Consider the following 24,190-nt stretch of genomic DNA (forward strand, 5'->3'; position numbering starts at 1 on the left):
TAAGAACAAAGGGTTCGGTGCGAGATCGTTTCCAGCAGAACAAAGAGATGGGGCCCCCCGACACCCCCACGCTGATTCCCAGGCAGTCCCAGCAAAGTGCAGTGGGGCGCTGAGCCTCTGCCAGTGTTTATAGAGAAATTTCCAACTTGTTGGCAGACGGGCCCCATTCAGAGCATGGCGACCCCCTGGCCCATACGCACACACCATGACAGGCCTTTGAAGATAAGTGATCTTTCATTTCCCGGCGCTTTGATCCCTTCGCTATCTCTGCTCTCCATCGAGGTACGATCCAGACTCACCATTAACACGCCCGGCCCCAATGTGCCGCAGAGCTTTATAAATAATCGTGCCCGCTTCCTGGCTCGCACCGTCGCTCACACTTTCCTAATGCCAGAATTACACGTACTCTCAAAAGGGAAAGTTAACCTTCAAAGGGAAAATGCCGCTATTATCAGGGATTTGTTAAACTGCAGCACGTGCTCAATAAATCTCTTATTTATTATTCTTTCCTAATTTACTATTTATATATTTCTTTTTAGGGTTTGTTTAAAAAGCAGTGAAGTTGCCAGCGACTAATTAGCAATTAGCTTGGAACTGTCTACTACAGGTACTGGATCCATTATCCAGAATGCTTGGGACCTGGGGTTTTCCAGATAAATTGTATCTCCGTACTAAAATTCATTTAACCATTAAATAAACCCAATAGGGCTGTTCTGCCCCAATAAGGGGTAATTATATCTTAGTTGGGATCAAGTACAGGTACTGTTTTATTATTACAGAGAAAAGGGAATCATTTAACCATTAAATAAACCCAATAGGGCTGTTCTGCCCCCAATAAGGGGTAATTATATCTTAGTTGGGATCAAGTACAGGTACTGTTTTATTATTACAGAGAAAAGGGAATCATTTAACCATGAAATAAACCCAATAGGGCTGTTCTGCCCCAATAAGGGGTAATTATATCTTAGTTGGGATCAAGTACAGGTACTGTTTTATTATTACAGAGAAAAGGGAATCATTTAACCATTAAATAAACCCAATAGGGCTGTTCTGCCCCAATAAGGGGTAATTATATCTTAGTTGGGATCAAGTACAGGTACTGTTTTATTATTACAGAGAAAAGGGAATCATTTAACCATTAAATAAACCCAATAGGGCTGTTCTGCCCCCAATAAGGGGTAATTATATCTTAGTTGGGATCAAGTACAGGTACTGTTTTATTATTACAGAGAAAAGGGAATCATTTAACCATTAAATAAACCCAATAGGGCTGTTCTGCCCCAATAAGGGGTAATTATATCTTAGTTGGGATCAAGTACAGGTACTGTTTTATTATTACAGAGAAAAGGGAATCATTTAACCATTAAATAAACCCAATAGGGCTGTTCTGCCCCAATAAGGGGTAATTATATCTTAGTTGGGATAAAGTACAGGTACTGTTTTATTATTACAGAGAAAAGGGAATCATTTAACCATTAAATAAACCCAATAGGGCTGTTCTGCCCCAATAAGGGGTAATTATATCTTAGTTGGGATCAAGTACAGGCACTGTTCTATTACTACAGAGAATCATTTTTTTAAAAATTAGAATTATTTGAATAAAATGGAGTCTATGGGAGATGACCTTCCCCTAATTTGGAACTTTTAATAACGGGTTTCCGGATAACGGATCTGTATATCTATATCTGTACTACAATTAGAACATAATCCCTGCTGCAGATATCAGAGGGGCAGCCAGCACCCCTTATTCAGCACATTGGTAACAGGAAAAGCCGATTCGGCACGTACTGGGCAACCATCCACTGAAAATGGCAATAAATTCATCATGGTCTCAGCACATGTAGGAACTATGATAACATTAGGAAGGCAGTGGCAGCAGGGCCGGACTAGCAATCTGTGGGTTCTGGCAAATGCCAGAGGTTCTGCTGTAAGGTGCCACAGGAACTCACTATTTATTGGGCCTCTGGGTACTGGAAATGCCAGGGCCTATTTTGAATCCCCGTCCAAGCCTGAGCAGCAGTTTGAAGCATTAAGTTTTAATATAAAAAAAAGTACTGGCTGCCAAAAAGGACAACTCAATCATTCAGAATATAATTTTTTTTTAATCCTTCATTATGCAAAAAGGAATAATATCACGGGAAAACATGTTTTTTTTAAACCCATCAGTTAAAATAGCTTCTCCAGCAGAATCCTGCATTGTAATCTGTTTTTCCCATGGGGCTAGCCATATTCTTCATTTCCCAGGGTGCCACAGCCATGTGACCTGTGCTCTGATAAACTTCAGTCTCACTTTACTGCTGCGCTGCAAGTTGGAGTGATATCCCCCCCCCTCACCCCCAGCAGCCGATCAGCAGAACAATGGGAAGGGAGCAAGATAGCAGCTCCCAGTAGGTATCAGACTAGCACTCAATAGTAAGTAAATCCAAGTCCGGCTTGGGACTCCTCCAGTTACATGGGAGTAGGAGAAACAATAGGTTAGCTGAAAGCAATTCTAATGTGTAGCGCTGGCTGAAAGCTCAGACTCAGGCACACTTTACTGCTGCGCTAAGTTGGAGTGATATCCCCCCCCCCTCACCCCCAGCAGCCAATCAGCAGAACAATGGGAAGGGAGCAAGATAGCAGCTCCCAGTAGGTATCAGAATAGCACTCAATAGTAAGAAATCCAAGTCTGGCTTGGGACTCCTCCAGTTACATGGGAGTAGGAGAAACAATAGGTTAGCTGAAAGCAGTTCTAATGTGTAGTGCTGGCTGAAAGCTCAGACTCAGGCACACTTTACTGCTGCGCTGCAGATTGGAGTGATACCCCCCCCTCCCCCCCAGCAGCCGATCAGCAGAACAATGGGAAGGGAGCAAGATAGCAGCTCCCAGTAGGTATCAGACTAGCACTCAATAGTAAGTAAATCCAAGTCCGGCTTGGGACTCCTCCAGTTACATGGGAGTAGGAGAAACAATAGGTTAGCTGAAAGCAATTCTAATGTGTAGCGCTGGCTGAAAGCTCAGACTCAGGCACACTTTACTGCTGCGCTAAGTTGGAGTGATATCCCCCCCCCTCACCCCCAGCAGCCGATCAGCAGAACAATGGGAAGGGAGCAAGATAGCAGCTCCCAGTAGGTATCAGAATAGCACTCAATAGTAAGAAATCGAAGTCTGGCTTGGGACTCCTCCAGTTACATGGGAGTAGGAGAAACAATAGGTTAGCTGAAAGCAGTTCTAATGTGTAGCGCTGGCTGAAAGCTCAGACTCAGGCACACTTTACTGCTGCGCTGCAGATTGGAGTGATACCCCCCCCCCTCACCCCCAGCAGCCGATCAGCAGAACAATGGGAATGGAGCAAGATAGCAGCTCCCAGTAGGTATCAGAATAGCACTCAATAGTAAGAAATCCAAGTCCGGCTTGGGACTCCTCCAGTTACATGGGAGTAGGAGAAACAATAGGTTAGCTGAAAGCAGTTCTAATGTGTAGCGCTGGCTGAAAGCTCAGACTCAGGCACAAGGCACTGAGATGGCGCCTACACACCAATATTACAGCTACAAATACATTTGTTGGTTCAAGAATAAAAGGTTAAATGGCAGAGGGAATTATTTGCTGTGTAACAGGGTCATTTAGAGATAAAAAGAATCCCATAATTATCATGACAGTGTCCCATTAAGGTGGCCATACACAGGTGGCTGGAGAGCTACCAAACAAAAACAATGAAAAATGAAGAACAATTGCAAATTGTCTCACAATATTACTCACTACATCATAATACAAGTTAACTCAAAGGTGAACAACGCCTTTAAGGAGGGGTGGGGCCATGAGAAAGGCGGAGTTTGCGTTTATGTAGAATGAGAAACCAAGAAGTGATGAAGGTTGGGATGGGGCCTCGTGCCTTTATATTGCTATGAGACTCCTCGGTGACACGTACTGGATATAGCAGCCCTCCGTATGCCCCCATAGCACCAATGAAATGATTTGCCTCTAAGACGTGGGTGAGAGATGTGTGAAGGTCCAATAGAAGAGTCACATAATAACCAGAAATTCACATTTACCTCTCGGCCACGGGTTTGGCGATGCTCTCGAATATCGTGTCTTGTTTCACATCTTGGTCGAACGTTTCTTGAAATCTGCAAAATGTTCAGCCGTTAAGTTATTTTTGCCAAAACAGCGTTGAATTCAGAGACAAAAATGCTGTTTTTGTAGACAAGATTGGTCATCCCTTTAGCTAATGGCGCTCACTAAATGGCGTAACGGTCCCTCCCCTGCGCCCTGTCTCGCTGCACCGGTGCCGGAGATTAGTTCTGCCCCATTAGATTCTCTTATTTACACTCCGTCCATAACGGGCTACGTAATGCCATGTTATCCGGGGATTGGCACCGCGGTTGCGCTAACGGGCAGAGGAAATTAAACACTTTCTAATCCCTGCAGTAATTGGTCTGCGCAGAAAGTGCTCGGGAACTGACCCACTGAATAAGGCCGAATCCTGAATTCTGTGCATCCCTAGTAATTATTGTTACTTTTAAATTATCATTATTATTTCTTTTACTTATCTTTCTATTCAGTCTCCCTCTCCTATTCATATTTCAGTCTTTCATTTAAACTACTGCCAGGTTGCTAAGGTAAACAAGACCTTGGCAACTAGTACAAGTTGATCCAGGGACTGGTCCAATTGCCATCTTGGAGTCAGGAAGGAATTATTTCCCCTCTGCGGCAAATTAGAGAGGCTTCAGGTGGGGTTTTTTGCCTTCCTCTGGATCAACTAGCAGTTAGGCAGGTTATATAAAGGCATTATGGTTGAACGTGATGGACGTGTGTCTTTTTTCAACCCAACTTACTATGTTACTATGTAGAAAGCTGCAGAAATGCCAAACTGGAGAGCAGCTGAACAAAAAGTTAAATAACTGAAAAAGTGAAAATCAATTGCAAATTGATTGATCAATGTCTTTATCATACCGAAAAATTAATTTCAAGGCAAATAAGCCCTTTCAGCCAGACTGGAGGAAAGATTATACCTGAACTTGTAGCTTTCTCGCTTGTTGTTGACAAAGCCGTCGGCAAGGTCTCGGGGAACGAGGATCTCCAGGGAAGAGGCTCTTTCTTCCTCATTACTAACGGAATAGATCTGTAATAAACCCAAAACACAAGATGAGGGTTGCAGCTCAGCAATGCAGTCACCAAATGTATCTGATATCTGTGTTTGTGTTATGGGGTTCTTAAAGGGACCCTGTCATTATATTTAATGGGTACTGTTTATCACTAAATGACACTGTTACACAGCAAATAATTCCCTCTGCCATTTAACCTTTTATTCTTGAACCAACAAATGTATTTGTAGCTGTAATATTGGTGTGTAGGCGCCATCTCAGTGCCTTGTGCCTGAGTCTGAGCTTTCAGCCAGCGCTACACATTAGAACTGCTTTCAGCTAACCTATTGTTTCTCCTACTCCCATGTAACTGGAGGAGTCCCAAGCCGGACTTGGATTTCTTACTATTGAGTGCTATTCTGATACCTACTGGGAGCTGCTATCTTGCTCCCTTCCCATTGTTCTGCTGATCGGCTGCTGGGGGTGAGGGGGGGGGGGTATCACTCCAACTTGCAGCGCAGCAGTAAAGTGTGAGTAAAGTTTATCAGAGCACAGGTCACATGGCTGTGGCACCCTGGGAAATGAAGAATATGGCTAGCCCCATGGGAAAAACAGATTACAATGCAGGATTCTGCTGGAGAAGCTCTATTAACTGATGGGTTTGTAACAATCATGTTTCCCCGTGACAGTGTTGCTTTAATTGCACATTATGAATCAGACTCCTACGCAGCTGAGTGTGTGGGCCTTTCACTCACACGTCTGACAGTGTTACGTTTGGCTGTGAGGGGCCCTACTAATTGTGAGACCCCGTCGATCTTACAGAGGCGCAAATCCAGTTATTAATGGGGCCCCCGGCGCAGGTGAGAAAGTTCTAGTTCATTGTTATGTCCGATGGGAGTTAATACTCCGCAATGAAGCGGCACCCTGACTGCGCAGATGTGTCTGCGACCCCCTCGTACCATTTATTTTACCTCTTGCCCCCATTCCAGAGCAGTGAGGTGTTTCTTGGCCGCCGGCTGAGTCCCGGTGAGACCCGACTCCTGACATACACTTGTTTGAAATAACACGTTAGCGTTTGTTTCCTCGGCTCGGATTATGGGCTAAAGATTTCATTCTGCCTAAAATATTCCAGTGACCCCGTGTGAGCGCGTAGTAATAACAACGGGGGGTTATTGTTACTGCACACAGCGGGGTAGGGTTTCATACAGACGGTCGGGGCAATAGTGAGAGATCTATAGGCGCTAATCCCACTCACAGCTGGGGTTACAATCTCACATATACAGTAGGGAAAATGGCGCGGCTGGGTGCCAGGGGCAGAGCAGGGTGCAAAGTCCAAAAAATCGTGAACTGTACAGGTATAGGACCCGTTATCCAGAATGCTGGGGACCAAGGGTATTCCGGATAAGGGATCTTTCCGTAACTTGGATCTCCATACCTTAAGTCTACTAAAAAAATAATAAAACAATAATTAAACCCAATAGGACTGTTCTGCCCCCAATAAGGGGTAATTATATCTTAGTTGGGATCAAGTACAGGTACTGTTTTATTATTACAGAGAAAAGGGAATCATTTAACCATTAAATAAACCCAATAGGGCTGTTCTGCCCCAATAAGGGGTAATTATATCTTAGTTGGGATCAAGTACAGGTACTGTTTTATTATTACAGAGAAAAGGGAATCATTTAACCATGAAATAAACCCAATAGGGCTGTTCTGCCCCAATAAGGGGTAATTATATCTTAGTTGGGATCAAGTACAGGTACTGTTTTATTATTACAGAGAAAAGGGAATCATTTAACCATGAAATAAACCCAAAAGGGCTGTTCTGCCCCAATAAGGGGTAATTATATCTTAGTTGGGATCAAGTACAGGTACTGTTTTATTATTACAGAGAAAAGGGGATCATTTAACCATTAAATAAACCCAATAGGGCTGTTCTGCCCCCAATAAGGGGTAATTATATCTTAGTTGGGATCAAGTACAGGTACTGTTTTATTATTACAGAGAAAAGGGAATCATTTAACCATTAAATAAACCCAATAGGGCTGTTCTGCCCCAATAAGGGGTAATTATATCTTAGTTGGGATCAAGTACAGGTACTGTTTTATTATTACAGAGAAAAGGGAATCATTTAACCATTAAATAAACCCAATAGGGCTGTTCTGCCCCCCAATAAGGGGTAATTATATCTTAGTTGGGATCAAGTACAGGTACAGTTTTATTATTAAAGAGAAAAATGAAATCAGTTTTAAAATTTTATATTATTTGATTAAAATGGAGTCTATGGGAGACGGGCTTTCCGTAATTCAGAGCTTTCTGGATAATGGGTTTCTGGATAAGGGATCCCATACCTGTATTTGTTTTTTTTGAACATTTCAACCCAGTTTCCTTGCATTACTGATGCATAGAATGCCATGCCTTCCGCACACTCACACTCCTACATTCGTACTCACACTCACTCATTCTAAACTCACACTCCTAATTGTATAGCCATACTAATACTCACACTCACTTGTAAGCACACACTTACACTCACTTACAGTCAGTCCCTGAGTCTCAAACACAAGTATAAATTCTAGGGATGCACCAAATCCAGGATTCGGCCTTTATTGGCAGGGTTCAGTTTTGGCTGAATTCACAGTCCTGGCCGAACCGAATCCAAATTAGCATAAATTAGCATATGCTAATTATCATTCGGTAGGGGTAAATGTTAGGGGGGGGGGGGAATTTTTTTTGCAGAGCGCTGCGCTTTTTAACCCTTCCGGATCCTATTTAGCATAAGTTAATTAGGATTCGGATTCTGTTCGGTATTCGGCTGAATCCATCGGGGTGGATTTGGGACTTTGGCCGAACCCAAAAAAATGGGTTTGTTGCACCCCTAATAAATTCACTCATTTAAACATCAGCACATTCCTTGCAGGCACGTCACTCATTCACACAGTGGTGTAACTTGGTCGTGCCGGGCCCCCCTGCAAAAAAATCTAAGGGTGCCTCCGAAATCGCACTCTGCCGTACCACTATTTAAAAAAAAAGTAGAGAAGGGGCCAGGGAGGAGAGGCTGCAATACAGCAGCCCCCGTGGTCCGGGCTCCCCCCCCCCCACTGCATTCACACTCAGTCACACTGTGCCATGCAGTTGCTTTGACCAATGCTGTCTCCCAGCAGAGATCACTGGCAGCCATAATGTCCCCACCTGCAATATTAATGAATGAAAAGTGCTCTGTATGACACACATGGAGTGGAAACTCACATACCCACACTCACTCATTCATGCTCACTCACAACCCCTTACCCAACACAAACATTAGGGAGATGAGTGGGACTGTCTTGGAAAATATATTAGAGGGGCATGGATTTTGACCCACGTGACAGATGTGTAGGGAGAGTATGCGCCAACCACCCTTGTATAACAGCCAAAAAAACATCAAAATGAGCCGAAGAGCTAAACAGCACCCCTTTATTAAAATGCAAAAGAATTGCCCGTAACTCATTAAAAGTGTCCATACATGGGAACATTCGCTCTTTTGCCGGGGTCACCGAGCGAGCGAATCTTCTCCTGATATGCCCACCTAAAGGTGGCTCTAGGGCCAAACGATCAAATTACAATGGTAGGGATAGGCGCCATCGGATCGAGGGGTTCACCATTGTGCCAATGCGGTCCCTGATCCGAGGGAGAATCAAACCTGCCCAATCAATATCTGCCCAATTTTAAGACCAGATATGTTGGGTAGGACCGTCGGGGGGCACATACACGGGCAGATAAGCTGCTGAATTGGTCTGAAGGACCCACATCTGCCCGTGGATGGGCACCTTAACACTGGAAAAAATTGTCTTTGCTCTTCAGTAATGGAAATCTTTTTGCACCAAAATGAAGGCAGTGCCCGTGATTGCCAAAGTGCAATGTGCCATATAGTGTTGTGGCAGCCGTTATTCACACAAGCGTACGGACAATGCATATTGACTGCCTATGGCATGTTATGGTGGCCATACATGTTACAATAATAATTTGTCTGCTCCACTAACGTTAAGAGCTAAATCATCAGATATGCAGGTAGCAACAATAGGAATTCTACCCCTATCTGACAATGCAGCATTAACGTATAGGTGACATTAATGAAGGTGCCCAATCAAGATTTTCAGACCTGCCCAATCAACGAGGCGACCAATATCCAAGGCTTTTACAGTCGCCTCGTCAACCCACCCACCCACGCAGCGAATATTGCACCGAACCTCGTTTCATACAATAACATTTGCAACCTCTGCGTTTATGTGGCGAAGTCACATGATTCTAAGGATTCAGTTCAGCCAGGTCTATGGGTTAGTCCCAATCCCAATCCTACTGAAGAAGGCCGATTCTTGGCCGAATCATGAACCGAATCCTGGATTCAGTAAATACCTAGTTTATTCATAGATTGCAAGCTTTTTAGGGCAGGATCCTCATACTGTGTATTAAATCTCTAGCACTTGTGAATTTATTCTGTATACACTGTACTGTACCCAGGTTTGAGTGAAGTTATCAGCTGTACCCCTTATACTGCCCTATGTTATCAGCTGTACCCCTTATACTGCCCTATGTTATCAGCTGTACCCCTTATACTGCCCTATGTTATCAGCTGTACCCCCTTATACTGCCCTATGTTATCAGCTGTACCCCCTTATACTGCCCTATGTTATCAGCTGTACCCCCTTATACTGCCCTATGTTATCAGCTGTACCCCTTATACTGTCCCTATGTTATCAGCTGTACCCCTTATACTGCCCTATGTTACCAGCTGTACCCCTTATACTGTCCCAAGTTACCAGCTGTACCCCTTATACTGTCCCAAGTTACCAGCTGTACCCCCTTATATTGCCCCAAGTTACCAGCTGTACCCCTTATACTGCCCCAAGTTACCAGCTGTACCCCCTTATACTGCCCCAAGTTACCAGCTGTACCCCTTATACTGCCCCAAGTTACCAGCTGTACCCCTTATACTGCCCCAAGTTACCAGCTGTACCCCCTTATACTGCCCCAAGTTACCAGCTGTACCCCTTATACTGTCCCAAGTTACCAGCTGTACCCCTTATACTGCCCCAAGTTACCAGCTGTACCCCTTATACTGCCCCAAGTTACCAGCTGTACCCCTTATACTGCCCCAAGTTACCAGCTGTACCCCTTATACTGCCCCAAGTTACCAGCTGTACCCCTTATACTGCCCCAAGTTACCAGCTGTACCCCTTATACTGCCCCAAGTTACCAGCTGTACCCCCTTATACTGCCCCAAGTTACCAGCTGTACCCCTTATAACTGCCCCAAGTTACCAGCTGTACCCCTTATACTGCCCCAAGTTACCAGCTGTACCCCTTATACTGCCCCAAGTTACCAGCTGTACCCCCTTATACTGCCCCAAGTTACCAGCTGTACCCCTTATACTGCCCAAGTTACCAGCTGTACCCCCTTATACTGCCCCAAGTTACCAGCTGTACCCCTTATACTGCCCCAAGTTACCAGCTGTACCCCCTTATACTGCCCCAAGTTACCAGCTGTACCCCTTATACTGCCTAAGTTACCAGCTGTACCCCTTATACTGCCCTAAGTTACCAGCTGTACCCCTTATACTGCCCCAAGTTACCAGCTGTACCCCCTTATACTGCCCCAAGTTACCAGCTGTACCCCCTTATACTGCCCCAAGTTACAAGCTGTACCCCTTATACTGCCCCAAGTTACCAGCTGTACCCCTTATACTGCCCCTATTTACAAGTTGCCCCCCATTATACCCTACGGTACCAGGCACAGAGCAGCGGGCTCACACACAGTAAGTGCCCGGAATGCCCCTTACATACCCCGGCCGGTTTTCTGCTGGGTTTCACCCTCGCAAAGATACGAATCGCCTGTTTCACCATGTTCCCGGTACCTGACACTTTCCTTCCTTAGCAACAGTTACTATGCAAGCTACCCAGCATGCTCCCCCCTGATTGGTTACAGACCAGGAAAAGGGTGGATTCTGATAGGCTGCGCCTCTCTGCAGTTTGAATAAGAAGCTGCGAAGGGGGAGGGCCTTCCTTGTCAGTAAATGTGTGGGCTTCCAGCCCCCTGACAGGAGAGAATGGGTTGCGCTCTATTTAAACTCTCCCCGCCATGAAATCTCCAATATTGCAAAAAAATAAATCCTAATAGCACCTCCCCCCCTCCCCCACTTCTGGAAGCAGTTGTGCGATCTCCTCATACTCTGACAGGCCCCGCCTACTCCATGAACCCTCCTCCCCCATGTTCTCTGAATGTTATTCTTAGCCCCGCCTCCAAGTGATATCAGGCTTCTGTCCTCCGCCATCTTTCTTATGGGCAACATAATAACAACGGTTCTATTTGCCCTGTTATTTCATCCCGCAGACTTCCTTCTAAGAAATACAGACTTTTAAAGGGGCAATAGGGCAGAATGAACTTGAATTCGGTGCATAGATGTCCTACAAGGGACACCGTAGTACAGGTGTGTCAGTGTGTGCGGCTGTATAGCGCGCCGAGTATCTCTGAGGCGTGAGGTGATTTGGCGGGAATAGATCCCGTGATGCAGGAAGGGGTTACTAACCAAAATAAAGTGCAGATATTGTCTCTTTCCTATAATCCCACTGAGCTAGTGAGCAGGTTACACATGTTGGTAATTAAAGAGACATTTGCCCCAAGACAGACCTGTGTAAGGTGGAATACCCCCCCCCCCTATTTCATTTATAGCCCCAATTTGTGTCCCCACTATAGGTGGGCCTAAGGCCTAAGTAAGAGGAATGGCAAAAGGCAGTAATGGGTTAATATTTCACTGGGTCATAGCTGGGAGAACTGTAACTAAGGATGCCCTGCAAACAGCCCTGCACCTCTGGTGATACAGGTATAGGATCCCTTATCCGAAAACCCATTATCCAGAAAGCTCCGAATTACGGAAAGCCCATCTCCCAAAGACTCCATTTTAATCAAATAAGTTAGAATTTTAAAAGTGATTTCCTTTTTCTCTGTAATAATAAAACAGTACCTGTACTTGATCCCAACTAAGATATAATTACCCCTTATTGGGGCAGAACAGCCCTATTGGGTTTATTTCATGGTTAAATGATTCCCTTTTCTCTGTAATAATAAAACAGTACCTGTACTTGATCCCAACTAAGATATAATTACCCCTTATTGGGGCAGAACAGCCCTATTGGGTTTATTTCATGGTTAAATGATTCCCCTTTCTCTGTAATAATAAAACAGTACCTGTACTTGATCCCAACTAAGATATAATTACCCCTTATTGGGGCAGAACAGCCCTATTGGGTTTATTTCATGGTTAAATGATTCCCTTTTCTCTGTAATAATAAAACAGTACCTGTACTTGATCCCAACTAAGATATAATTACCCCTTATTGGGGCAGAACAGCCCTATTGGGTTTATTTCATGGTTAAATGATTCCCCTTTCTCTGTAATAATAAAACAGTACCTGTACTTGATCCCAACTAAGATATAATTACCCCTTATTGGGGCAGAACAGCCCTATTGGGTTTATTTCATGGTTAAATGATTCCCTTTTCTCTGTAATAATAAAACAGTACCTGTACTTGATCCCAACTAAGATATAATTACCCCTTATTGGGGCAGAACAGCCCTATTGGGTTTATTTCATGGTTAAATGATTCCCTTTTCCCTGTAATAATAAAACAGTACCTGTACTTGATCCCAACTAAGATATAATTACCCCTTATTGGGGGCAGAACAGCCCTATTGGGGTTATTTCATGGTTAAATGATTCCCTTTTCTCTGTAATAATAAAACAGTACCTGTACTTGATCCCAACTAAGATATAATTACCCCTTATTGGGGCAGAACAGCCCTATTGGGTTTATTTCATGGTTAAATGATTCCCTTTTCTCTGTAATAATAAAACAGTACCTGTACTTGATCCCAACTAAGATATAATTACCCCTTATTGGGGCAGAACAGCCCTATTGGGTTTATTTCATGGTTAAATGATTCCCTTTTCCCTGTAATAATAAAACAGTACCTGTACTTGATCCCAACTAAGATATAATTACCCCTTATTGGGGGCAGAACAGCCCTATTGGGGTTATTTCATGGTTAAATGATTCCCTTTTCCCTGTAATAATAAAACAGTACCTGTACTTGATCCCAACTAAGATATAATTACCCCTTATTGGGGCAGAACAGCCCTATTGGGTTTATTTAATGGTTAAATGATTCCCTTTTCTCTGTAATAATAAAACAGTACCTGTACTTGATCCCAACTAAGATATAATTACCCCTTATTGGGGCAGAACAGCCCTATTGGGTTTATTTCATGGTTAAATGATTCCCTTTTCTCTGTAATAATAAAACAGTACCTGTACTTGATCCCAACTAAGATATAATTACCCCTTATTGGGGCAGAACAGCCCTATTGGGTTTATTTAATGGTTAAATGATTCCCTTTTCTCTGTAATAATAAAACAGTACCTGTACTTGATCCCAACTAAGATATAATTACCCCTTATTGGGGCAGAACAGCCCTATTGGGTTTATTTCATGGTTAAATGATTCCCTTTTCTCTGTAATAATAAAACAGTACCTGTACTTGATCCCAACTAAGATATAATTACCCCTTATTGGGGGCAGAACAGCCCTATTGGGTTTATTTAATGGTTAAATGATTCCCTTTTCTCTGTAATAATAAAACAGTACCTGTACTTGATCCCAACTAAGATATAATTACCCCTTATTGGGGCAGAACAGCCCTATTGGGTTTATTTCATGGTTAAATGATTCCCTTTTCTCTGTAATAATAAAACAGTACCTGTACTTGATCCCAACTAAGATATAATTACCCCTTATTGGGGCAGAACAGCCCTATTGGGTTTATTTCATGGTTAAATGATTCCCTTTTCTCTGTAATAATAAAACAGTACCTGTACTTGATCCCAACTAAGATATAATTACCCCTTATTGGAGGCAGAACAACCCTATTGGGTTTAATTACTGTTTTATTGATTCTTTAGTAGACTTAAGGTATGGAGATCTGAATTACGGAAAGATCCCTTATCCAGAATACCCTTGGTCCCGAGCATTCTGGATAACGGGTCTTATACCTGTAATAATGTCTCTGATTCCTCTCTGTACAGCAATGTTATGTTTAATATGGATGTATGCTCAAAATAAGTGTTTTTGTAACAGTACAATCACATACCCTATAGAGCAGGGAGCAGGGGGTAGAACTGCCCCACATCCCAGTAGAAAGTAACAGTACAATCACATACCCTATAGAGCAGGGGGTAGAACTGCCCCACATCCCAGTAGAAAGTAACAGTACAGTCACATACCCTATAGAGCAGGGAGCAGGGGGTAGAACTGCCCCACATCCCAGTAGAAAGTAACAGTACAATCACATACCCTATAGAGCAGGGGGTAGAACTGCCCCACATCCCAGTAGAAAGTAAAAGTACAATCACATACCCTATAGAGCAGGGGGTACCCCACATCCCAGTAGAAAGTAACAGTACAATCACATACCCTATAGAGCAGGGAGCAGGGGGTAGAACTGCCCCACATCTCAGTAGAAAGTAACAGTACAATCACATACCCTATAGAGCAGGGAGCAGGGGGTAGAACTGCCCCACATCCCAGTAGAAAGTAACAGTACAATCACATACCCTATAGAGTAGGGGGTAGAACTGCCCCACATCCCAGTAGATAGTAACAGTACAATCACATACCCTATAGAGCAGGGAGCAGGGGGTAGAACTGCCCCACATCCCAGTAGAAAGTAACAGTACAATCACATACCCTATAGAGTAGGGGGTAGAACTGCCCCACATCCCAGTAGATAGTAACAGTACAAGCAATGCCCTGAATAAAGCGCTGAGTTTGTGCCCACTTGTACCACATAATAATGCTGCTGAAACACAAAGGAAGCCACAGAATCACAAAACGGGTGCAGCCACCATAGAGGGTTGGGGGCAACAATGCTAATTTTTTTTTTTTTTTAAATGCTCATTGCCATATTATTGTTTTCCAAGAATGAGTGCCAATGCTTCTAAAATGGCTGCTGGGGCAACTCCTATTTGGGAAAAATAAATAGGATTCATGGAAACTAACGTCTGTTTAAACTCAAATTATTTGAGTTTTACCGATACTCAAAAATTTGGGATTTTCAAATGTAAACTCAAAGTTTTCCTATGAACGATTCAAGCTTTATTGGGACATTATATAAATACAACAATGATGCAACCATATACCATGTGAGTTTATACGACTTTCAAGGCCAGAGGAAAATGAGTTTTAGTACCCAATACGTAGGGTTTATTTAGTATTAATAACTAAAAGTCATTCAAAATATATCATGATGTTCATTTGCCCTACCCCATACAACATGCATCGGTGCAGAGCGGCATGGAGGTTGGGGGGGAAGAGAGAGAGCGGGTATATTGGGGCATATATTTTGGATATAGATGGGGATGCGAGGGGATCTGCTTCTCTCAGCCTGAAAAAAAAAGCAGAGAGAAGTGTAAGAAATGCTGTGTGCCCTGGCCCTAAGGAGCACTGTATATCTATATGAGTTTATTTGGCAAAGGTAATTCAAAATATATAATGCTTTTTATTTGCCCTACTCTGTAAGTGTTTCCTATTTTGTTTCTAAGAACAACCCCCCCACCCCAGAGATAATGTCACGTGACCCTGATTGTTAGTGCTGACACCTCAATGGTGCCCCTGGGCCCTGTTATTTTGTTGGGATTATTAAAAAGGGCTTTGTATTTAAGCTGTTTAGGTAAAGTAAACAAACCCCAGAGCTGGAGTCACTTGACCATGACTGTTGGTGGTGACATCACAATGGTTAGGAGTGATGACATCACAATGAGCCCAGTGGGTATAAGGGCTGCTCACAGCTGCACTGTCAGATTAGTGATATCTTTCAGCCATGAAGTCACTAATCCTCACTCTTCTAATTTTTACCGGATTTTTATATGTAAGTTCTATTTATATTCCTGGGTTCATATATCAGAATTGGATCAGAACCATTATGGGTCCCAGTTATTAGTGTTATTTATTAATGTGCCAGTTTAGTGCTTAATGGTAAAGATGCCCCATACAGGGGCAGATATAAGTTGCTGAGTCCCTCAGACTGATTGAGCAGTTTATCTGCCCGTGTATGGGCCCCCCCAATGGGAATTGGCCAGATCTCTCTAGGGCACATATATATCTATATTTGGTTTTCCCATTGGATGTGGCGCTCGCCCCGACGGCTCTTATACCCATTGTTACAAGCCCCACTGGGGCAGGGACTGATGTATAATCCCTGTAAAGCCCTGTATAACGTGTCAGAACTATATAAATACCAGGAAATAAATACAAACAAATGCCCCAAACATCCGACCCACTCACATTTCTCTTACAGGAACGAGACATCAAACAAGATTCCAAGGAATATTCTTATAGGGAAATTGCAGGCTACACGGAGTCCTGGCCAGTTTGCCCCGTGCCAGCTGAAAGGGGCAGTTATGCAGAGAGCAGCGATGCCCCGTTGGTACAGGAGAAGCCCAGGCCCATTGTGCTACTAATCCCTCAGGATATAAGATGTGATGTAAGTCACTATTTGTCTTTCATTTGTTTATTTCCGTGTTACTGATGCACAAAAGGGCGTAACGTGGGGCAAATAACCCAGAAACCCCGTGCTCAGTACCATGTGACTCTATACAGGGCAGAATGTTATGGCAATTACTAATATATTATCTTGTGTTTTACTGAGTCAGTAAGTGATTATTTCCTATTGCAGGGCTTGCTGTGTCCCATCCCTCCTATAGAGAGTCAGCTCACTAACCCAGAGCTGAGCAGCGCCATCCTTCAGGTAAACTGGGATCATTAAGAAAGAATATTTTCTATGGATATAAAATGATTAGTGTGGGTTTAATTGTTTTACCAATCGCATCCCATCAGACTGACATGTAATTGGCCCCTATGTAAGCTCTTTTGGGCAGGGCTCTCTTCATCTCCTGTATCGGTTACTGATTGCTTTATATGTTACTCTGTATGTCCAATGTATGAAACCCACTTATTGTACAGCGCTGCGGGATATGTTGGCGCTTTATAAATAAATGTTAATAATAATAATAATAATACTGTCTCCATCTTGCCCTACTGTCTCCATCTTGCCCTACTGTCTCCATCTTGCCCTACTGTCCCCATCTTGCCCTACTGTCTCCATCTTGTCCTACTGTCCTCATCTAGCCCTACTGTCTCCATCTTGCCCTACTGTCTCCCTCTTGCCCTACTGTCTCCATCTTGTCCTACTGTCTCCATCTTGCCCTACTGTCTCCATCTTGTCCTACTGTCCCCATCTTGCCCTACTGTCCCCATCTAGCCCTACTGTCTCCCTCTTGCCCTACTGTCTCCCTCTTGCCCTTCTGTCTCCCTCTTGCCCTACTGTCTCCCTCTTGCCCTTCTGTCTCCCTCTTGCCCTTCTGTCTCCCTCTTGCCCTACTGTCTCCATCTTGTCCTACTGTCCCCATCTAGTCCTACTGTCTCCATCTTGCCCTACTGTCCCCATCTAGCCCTACTGTCCCCATCTAGCCCTACTGTCTCCACCTTGCCCTACTGTCTCCACCTTGCCCTACTGTCTCCACCTTGCCCTACTGTCTCCACCTTGCCCTACTGTCTCCACCTTGCCCTGCTGTCTCCACCTTGCCCTGCTGTCTCCACCTTGCCCTGCTGTCTCCACCTTGCCCTGCTGTCTCCACCTTGCCCTACTGTCTCCACCTTGCCCTACTGTCTCCACCTTGCCCTACTGTCTCCACCTTGCCCTACTGTCTCCACCTTGCCCTACTGTCTCCATCTTGCCCTACTGTCTCCATCTTGCCCTACTGTCTCCATCTTGTCCTACTGTCTCCATCTTGCCCTTCTGTCTCCCTCTTGCCCTGTTGTCTCCATCTTGCCCTTCTGACTCCATCTTGCCCTACTGTTTCCCTCTTGCCCTTCTGTCTCCCTCTTGCCCTACTGTCTCCCTCTTGCCCTACTGTCTCCCTCTTGCCCTACTGTCTCCCTCTTGCCCTACTGTCTCCATCTTGCCCTACTGTCTCTATCTTGCCCTACTGTCTCCATCTTGCCCTACTGTCTCCATCTTGCCCTACTGTCTCCATCTTGCCCTACTGTCTCCATCTTGCCCTACTGTCCCCATCTTGCCCTTCTGTCTCCCTTTTGCCCTACTGTCTCCATCTTGCCCTACTGTCTCCATCTTGCCCTACTGTCTCCACCTTGCCTTACTGTCTCTATCTTGCCCTATTGTTGTAGATTGTAAGCTCTTTTGGGCAGGGCTCTCTTCCCCTCCTGTATCGGTTATTGATTGCTTTATATGTTACTCCTTGTAGAGTGTAAGCTCTTTTGGGCAGGGCTCCCTTCCCCTCCTGTATCGGTTATTGATTGCTTTATATGTTACTCTGTATGTCCAATGTATGAAACCCACTTATTGTACAGCGCTGCGGGATATGTTGGCGCTTTATAAATAAATGTTAATTATAATAATAATATGTTTGAGCTGACTGTGTGCATGGAGCCCAGGGTGCGTGACTGACAGTCGCCTTTTGCTGCCATCACTGATTTACTGAGTGTCCAACTGTCTGACTAACTGATCTCTGTCTGTTGTAGGATTTCCTGCCCATTGTGCCATATATCCAGCTCCTCGTCTTTCCTACGGAGAATAAATCGACTCTTACAGAGGAACTTATGGTAAGCTGCAATAGATGGTATTTAGAGACTGCCCAGGGAATAGATGGGAATTAGAAAACAAATAACTATCTAAGCCAGGCTGCTTCTCAGTGCAACATAATATATTCCTACTATAAAGGGAAATAATATGTAGGGAAATAATGTTCTTTGTGACGAGTCTCTTTCTCTTTATCCGTGTAGGACTTATTCTCATTAGAAAAGTTCATTGTCCTACTGGACCTCTTCTGTCTGTATTGGTGCTACAAAAAGAGCTCCAAAAAGACTAAAGATGGAGCCTCTGCTGAGACAGAGAGCGACGCAGAACCAAGTCCTATTATACAGCACCAAAGTGATGAAGCAGCAGAACATAGAGAAGAAAGTGCAATGAGTTTTCCTACAGACTGCACTTATTTCTTTCAACACCAAGAACCAAAGTCCAAAAAGAAAAGGCTCGGCTTTAATGTGAGAAAGAGTTTCTGTCGCCCTCCAAACAAAACCCAGAAGAACGGAACTGGGCACGGAAACGAGCAGAAGGAATTGAGAGACACCTGAGACGGGATTATATTCCTTATGCCGAGAACATGAATTTGGTACCAGAAAAGAACTGCAAAAAGAGACATTGATGAACAGAGAGGGAAAATACTGCCATTTGACAGCATAGACTGGGAAGTTGTAGGGTTTAAAGCCATAGGGGCATATTAACCCTATGGGTCCCTGCATTTGTAAAAAATTCTGAATGAAAAAGATAAATTTGGGTGGGAGGGTGGTTGAATAAAGTCTCCTCCAGCGATTCCTACAAAGAAGGAGACTGTAGGAGAGGAGACTGCAGCCCTGAGCAGAAGGGCAAACGTTTCAGAATATCTTTCCTCGAAAATACTTTAACTATATGTATATATTTTTTTAATAAACTATGAAATATACAAATTTAGATCTGACTTCTCTTTATCATTCCTTCTCTGAGATGTTTATGCAGGAGAATGTCTGGGAGGGAAACTGAGAAGAATTTCATTCTTACGTTAAACTTTTAAAGGAACAGTAACACCAAAAATATAATGTACTGTTGCCCTGCACTGGTACAGCTGGGATGTTTGCTGCAGAAACCCTACTATAGTTTATATAAATACCCCGCTGTGTAGCCCCGGGGGCAGCCGTTCCTGCACTGGTACAGCTGGGGTGTTTGCTACAAAAATCCTACTATAGTTTATATAAATACCCCGCTGTGTAGCCCCGGGGGCAGCCATTCCTGCACCGGTACAGCTGGGATGTTTGCTGCAGAAACCCTACTATAGTTTATATAAATACCCCGCTGTGTAGCCCCGGGGGCAGCCGTTCCTGCACTGGTACAGCTGGGGTGTTTGCTACAAAAATCCTACTATAGTTTATATAAATACCCCGCTGTGTAGCCCCGGGGGCAGCCATTCCTGCACTGGTACAGCTGGGGTGTTTGCTACAGAAACCCTACTATAGTTTATATAAATACTCCGCTGTGTAGCCCCGGGGGCAGCCATTCCTGCGCCGGTACAGCTGGGGTGTTTGCTACAGAAACCCTACTATAGTTTATATAAATACCCCGCTGTGTAGCCCCGGGGGCAGCCGTTCCTGCACCGGTACAGCTGGGGTGTTTGCTACAGAAACCCTACTATAGTTTATATAAATACCCCGCTGTGTAGCCCCGGGGGCAGCCATTCCTGCACCGGTACAGCTGGGGTGTTTGCTACAGAAACCCTACTATAGTTTATATAAATACCCCGCTGTGTAGCCCCGGGGGCAGCCATTCCTGCACCGGTACAGCTGGGGTGTTTGCTACAGAAACCCTACTATAGTTTATATAAATACCCCGCTGTGTAGCCCCGGGGGCAGCCATTCCTGCACTGGTACAGCTGGGGTGTTTGCTACAGAAACCCTACTATAGTTTATATAAATACCCCGCTGTGTAGCCCCGGGGGCAGCCATTCCTGCACCGGTACAGCTGGGGTGTTTGCTACAGAAACCCTACTATAGTTTATATAAATACCCCGCTGTGTAGCCCCGGGGGCAGCCATTCCTGCACTGGTACAGCTGGGGTGTTTGCTACAGAAACCCTACTATAGTTTATATAAATACCCCCGCTGTGTAGCCCCAGGGGCTGTGGGTTCAAGCTAATGCCAGGGGGGCTGTAAGGTGCCACAGACACTCACTATTTATTGGGCTGGGGGGGGCTGTTTGTGCCTCTGTGTACTGGGAATGCCGGGGGGGCTGTAAGGTGCCACAGACAGTCACTATTTATTGGGCTGGGGGGGGGCTGTTTGTGCCTCTGGGTACTGGGAATGCCAGGGGGCTGTAAGGTGCCACAGACAGTCACTATTTATTAGGCTGGGGGGGCTGTTTGTGCCTCTGGGTACTGGGAATGCCAGGGGGGCTGTAAGGTGCCACAGACAGTCACTATTTATTGGGCTGGGGGGGCTGTTTGTGCCTCTGGGTACTGGGAATGCCGGGGGGGCTGTAAGGTGCCACAGACAGTCACTATTTATTGGGCTGGGGGGGGGGGGGCTGTTTGTGCCTCTGGGTACTGGGAATGCCGGGGGGGCTGTAAGGTGCCACAGACAGTCACTATTTATTGGGCTGGGGGGGGGGCTGTTTGTGCCTCTGGGTACTGGGAATGCCAGGGGGGCTGTAAGGTGCCACAGACAGTCACTATTTATTGGGCTGGGGGGGCTGTTTGTGCCTCTGGGTACTGGGAATGCCAGGGCTGCTTTGAATCCCAATACAGACCTGACTGCGAGCTCCTCAGCCGATAATGTGACCCCATTACGTTCCCTGGATCAGGAGCCGGGCCGGTTCCCCTCGTGCTGTTTTGGCTCTGACTCCGCGGATCATTTCCTGACACCGAGCTCCCTGACCTTCCAGCAGCCTTAAAATACCCTGGATTCCTTCCCTTTTGGAAGTTGCGGCCGATGAAGGAAATGAAATTCCATGATATCACTTAGCAACGTAACCTGCGAGTAAACAAACAGCCAAACGAGCCGCTGATAGCGCCGGCAGATATTGCGCTCGTTATATTCAGCATCTCACCTCATTCCGTACTTTCTGGCCGACCCCCCGTCCTACGGAATCCGGCCATTCCAGGCAGATTTAAGGCCTCGTTATGGGATAGACTGGTCCCAGTGCCAGTCCTGCACCCACCGGGCCCAATTATCCGCTCCGGCACGGGATGGGAAGCCGGGACATTGCCCAGCAGTTTCTTATAAAGGAAAATTAGAATGGAAATTCGCATGACTACAAGGGTCGTTAACCTGAAAATAACATTTTTGCTGTTGATTCCAAACTTTTACTGGTTTTAAAGTTATTTTTAATACGATTTATAGTGAAAACAGTATCCGTCTGCCCCTTTCTGTTTCTGGCTATTAAACTTTACTTATATCATATAAACTATTTCATTTTTTTCGCTACACATTAGAAGTGCTTTCAGCTAACCTATTGTATCTCCTACTCCCATGTAACTGGAGGAGTCCCAAGCCGGACTTGGATTTCTTACTATTGAGTGCTATTCTGATACCTACTGGGAGCTGCTATCTTGCTCCCTTCCCATTGTTCTGCTGATCGGCTGCTGGGGGGGAGGGGGGGTGGATATTACTCCAACTTGCAGCGCAGCAGTAAAGTGTGCCTGAGTCTGAGCTTTCAGCCAGCGCTACACATTAGAACTGCTTTCAGCTAACCTATTGTTTCTCCTACTCCCATGTAACTGGAGGAGTCCCAAGCCGGACTTGGATTTCTTACTATTGAGTGCTATTCTGATACCTACTGGGAGCTGCTATCTTGCTCCCTTCCCATTGTTCTGCTGATCGGCTGCTGGGAGGGGGGGCGGATATCACTTCAACTTGCAGCGCAGCAGTAAAGTGTGCCTGAGTCTGAGCTTTCAGCCAGCGCTACACATTAGAACTGCTTTCAGCTAACCTATTGTTTCTCCTACTCCCATGTAACTGGAGGAGTCCCAAGCCGGACTTGGATTTCTTACTATTGAGTGCTATTCTGATACCTACTGGGAGCTGCTATCTTGCTCCCTTCCCATTGTTCTGCTGATCGGCTGCTGGGGGGGGGGAGGGGGTTATCACTCCAACTTGCAGCGCAGCAGTAAAGTGTGCCTGAGTCTGAGCTTTCAGAAGAATACACTTACAAAAACACATTCTGAATTCTCTTCCCCCCTACAAACAACTCTCTCTGACACTTGCATTACACTGCCCAAAGCAAAGGGTTGCTGAGCAGCCTGGGGGTTCCATACACAGCCTGTTTATAATAGTGAGACACAAACTCTGAGCTCAGTGTCAGTCACTTTGCATATGCAAATCAGCATGTCTGGGAAGGAACATAGTGTTTGTGCAGAGGGTCCCAGTTTGGCCTCTCCCCGTGTGTAATGCACACACACCCCCATGCAACTGGCTTCATAAACGGTCTGAGAGAAATTGTTGGTTTGTTGTGTACCTTAGCCATGGGGGAGGGTGTAAGGTATTTATACAAGTCACTGTATTACATACATTGTAATAGCTGAAATTTTTCTCATAGTTTTTGCTTATGTTTACAACCTTTGAAAGTTATATTTTCAAATGTTTTAATATAATATTACAAGGTTATACACTTTTTAGGAGGGATAGAGAGATTAAAAAGGGTGGAGGGGTTTGTCTTTACGTAAAGTCAGACTTAAAGCCATGTAATAAAGACATTACCAATGAAAACGTCGAATCTCTTTGGGTAGAAATTTCAGTAGGGCTGAAGGTCACAAAGAAAATGATCATTGGTGTATGTTATAAACCCCCCGTATAGATGAGGGGGATGAGGCCCAGCTATTGTTGCAAATGGAGGAGGCTTCAAAACTGGGTCAAGTTGTTATTATGGGGGACTTTAATTATCCGGACATTGACTGGAGTAATGGGGGGGCTAAGTCAGAAAAAGCTAGTAGGTTTGTAAATATGCTAAATGGCAACTTTTTATTTCAGGCGGTTCAAGAACCCACTAGGAATGACTCTATTTTGGACCTGGTGATTTCTAATAATAATTAACTTATCTCTAACATTTGTGTGGGGGGGGGGGCATTTGGGGAACAGTGATCACAACATGGTCTCCTTTGAGATAATGCTGCAGAGACAGCTCTATAAGGGAGTAACTAAAACACTCAATTTTAGACGTGCAGACTTTGCCAGTTTAAGGGCATCTCTGCAATGTGTCAACTGGGAAAGGCTTTTCATGGGGTTAGACACAGAAGGAAAATGGAACATCTTTAAAACATTGCTTTGTAGGTATACACAACAGTATATTCCCCTTGTAAGCAAGGAGAGGCATCGCAAAGCAAAACCTTTATGGCTGAATAAAAGTGTTATTGTCGAGGTTGGTAAGAAAAAACGTGCTTTTAGGGCATTCAAGTTAGCTGGGACAGCGGAAACTTTCATCAGGTACAAGGAAG

The 24,190-nt window shown here is 44.7% G+C and overlaps 2 protein-coding genes across 3 annotated transcripts in view; one reads left to right on the plus strand and one right to left on the minus strand.

The window, feature by feature from the left end:
• The window catches only part of kif6 (kinesin family member 6), a 99,432-nt gene extending 88,304 nt beyond the window's left edge, over positions 1 to 11,128 (minus strand). The window contains exons 1-3 of one of the 2 annotated variants that reach the window (XM_031901479.1): positions 10,886 to 11,128; positions 4,992 to 5,101; positions 4,032 to 4,106 (exon numbers count right to left, since the gene is read on the minus strand). In XM_031901479.1, the coding sequence (XP_031757339.1) occupies positions 4,032 to 4,106; positions 4,992 to 5,101; positions 10,886 to 10,945 (245 nt within the window). In that variant the 5' untranslated portion in view covers positions 10,946 to 11,128. The remainder of the gene's footprint in view (positions 1 to 4,031; positions 4,107 to 4,991; positions 5,102 to 10,885) is intronic. The other variant, NM_001113011.1, reaches the window with a different exon arrangement.
• A 205-nt stretch (positions 11,129 to 11,333) lies between these two features.
• Positions 11,334 to 19,691, plus strand: LOC105945555. Its single transcript, XM_031902006.1, has 5 exons — positions 11,334 to 11,529; positions 16,454 to 16,639; positions 16,832 to 16,903; positions 18,697 to 18,777; positions 18,958 to 19,691. Exons 1-5 carry the CDS (start codon positions 11,479 to 11,481, stop codon positions 19,306 to 19,308), a joined length of 741 nt encoding a protein of 246 aa, XP_031757866.1. The 5' UTR covers positions 11,334 to 11,478; the 3' UTR covers positions 19,309 to 19,691.
• Positions 19,692 to 24,190: the final 4,499 nt, after the last annotated feature.

This window comes from Xenopus tropicalis, chromosome 5, assembly GCF_000004195.4.
Source record: "Xenopus tropicalis strain Nigerian chromosome 5, UCB_Xtro_10.0, whole genome shotgun sequence".
Taxonomy (NCBI): Eukaryota; Metazoa; Chordata; class Amphibia; order Anura; family Pipidae; genus Xenopus; species Xenopus tropicalis.

What these genes read in the sequence shown, in the direction of transcription:
- LOC105945555 (XM_031902006.1), top strand. Translation starts at nt 11,479, where the DNA reads ATGAACTTGAATTCGGTGCATAGATGTCCTACAAGGGACACCGTAGTA. An exon ending in TGAGCAGCGCCATCCTTCAG is followed by an intron (nt 16,904 to 18,696) that starts GTAAACTGGGAT and finishes TGTCTGTTGTAG; the next exon opens with GATTTCCTGCCCATTGTGCC. An exon ending in CTCTTACAGAGGAACTTATG is followed by an intron (nt 18,778 to 18,957) that starts GTAAGCTGCAAT and finishes TTATCCGTGTAG; the next exon opens with GACTTATTCTCATTAGAAAA.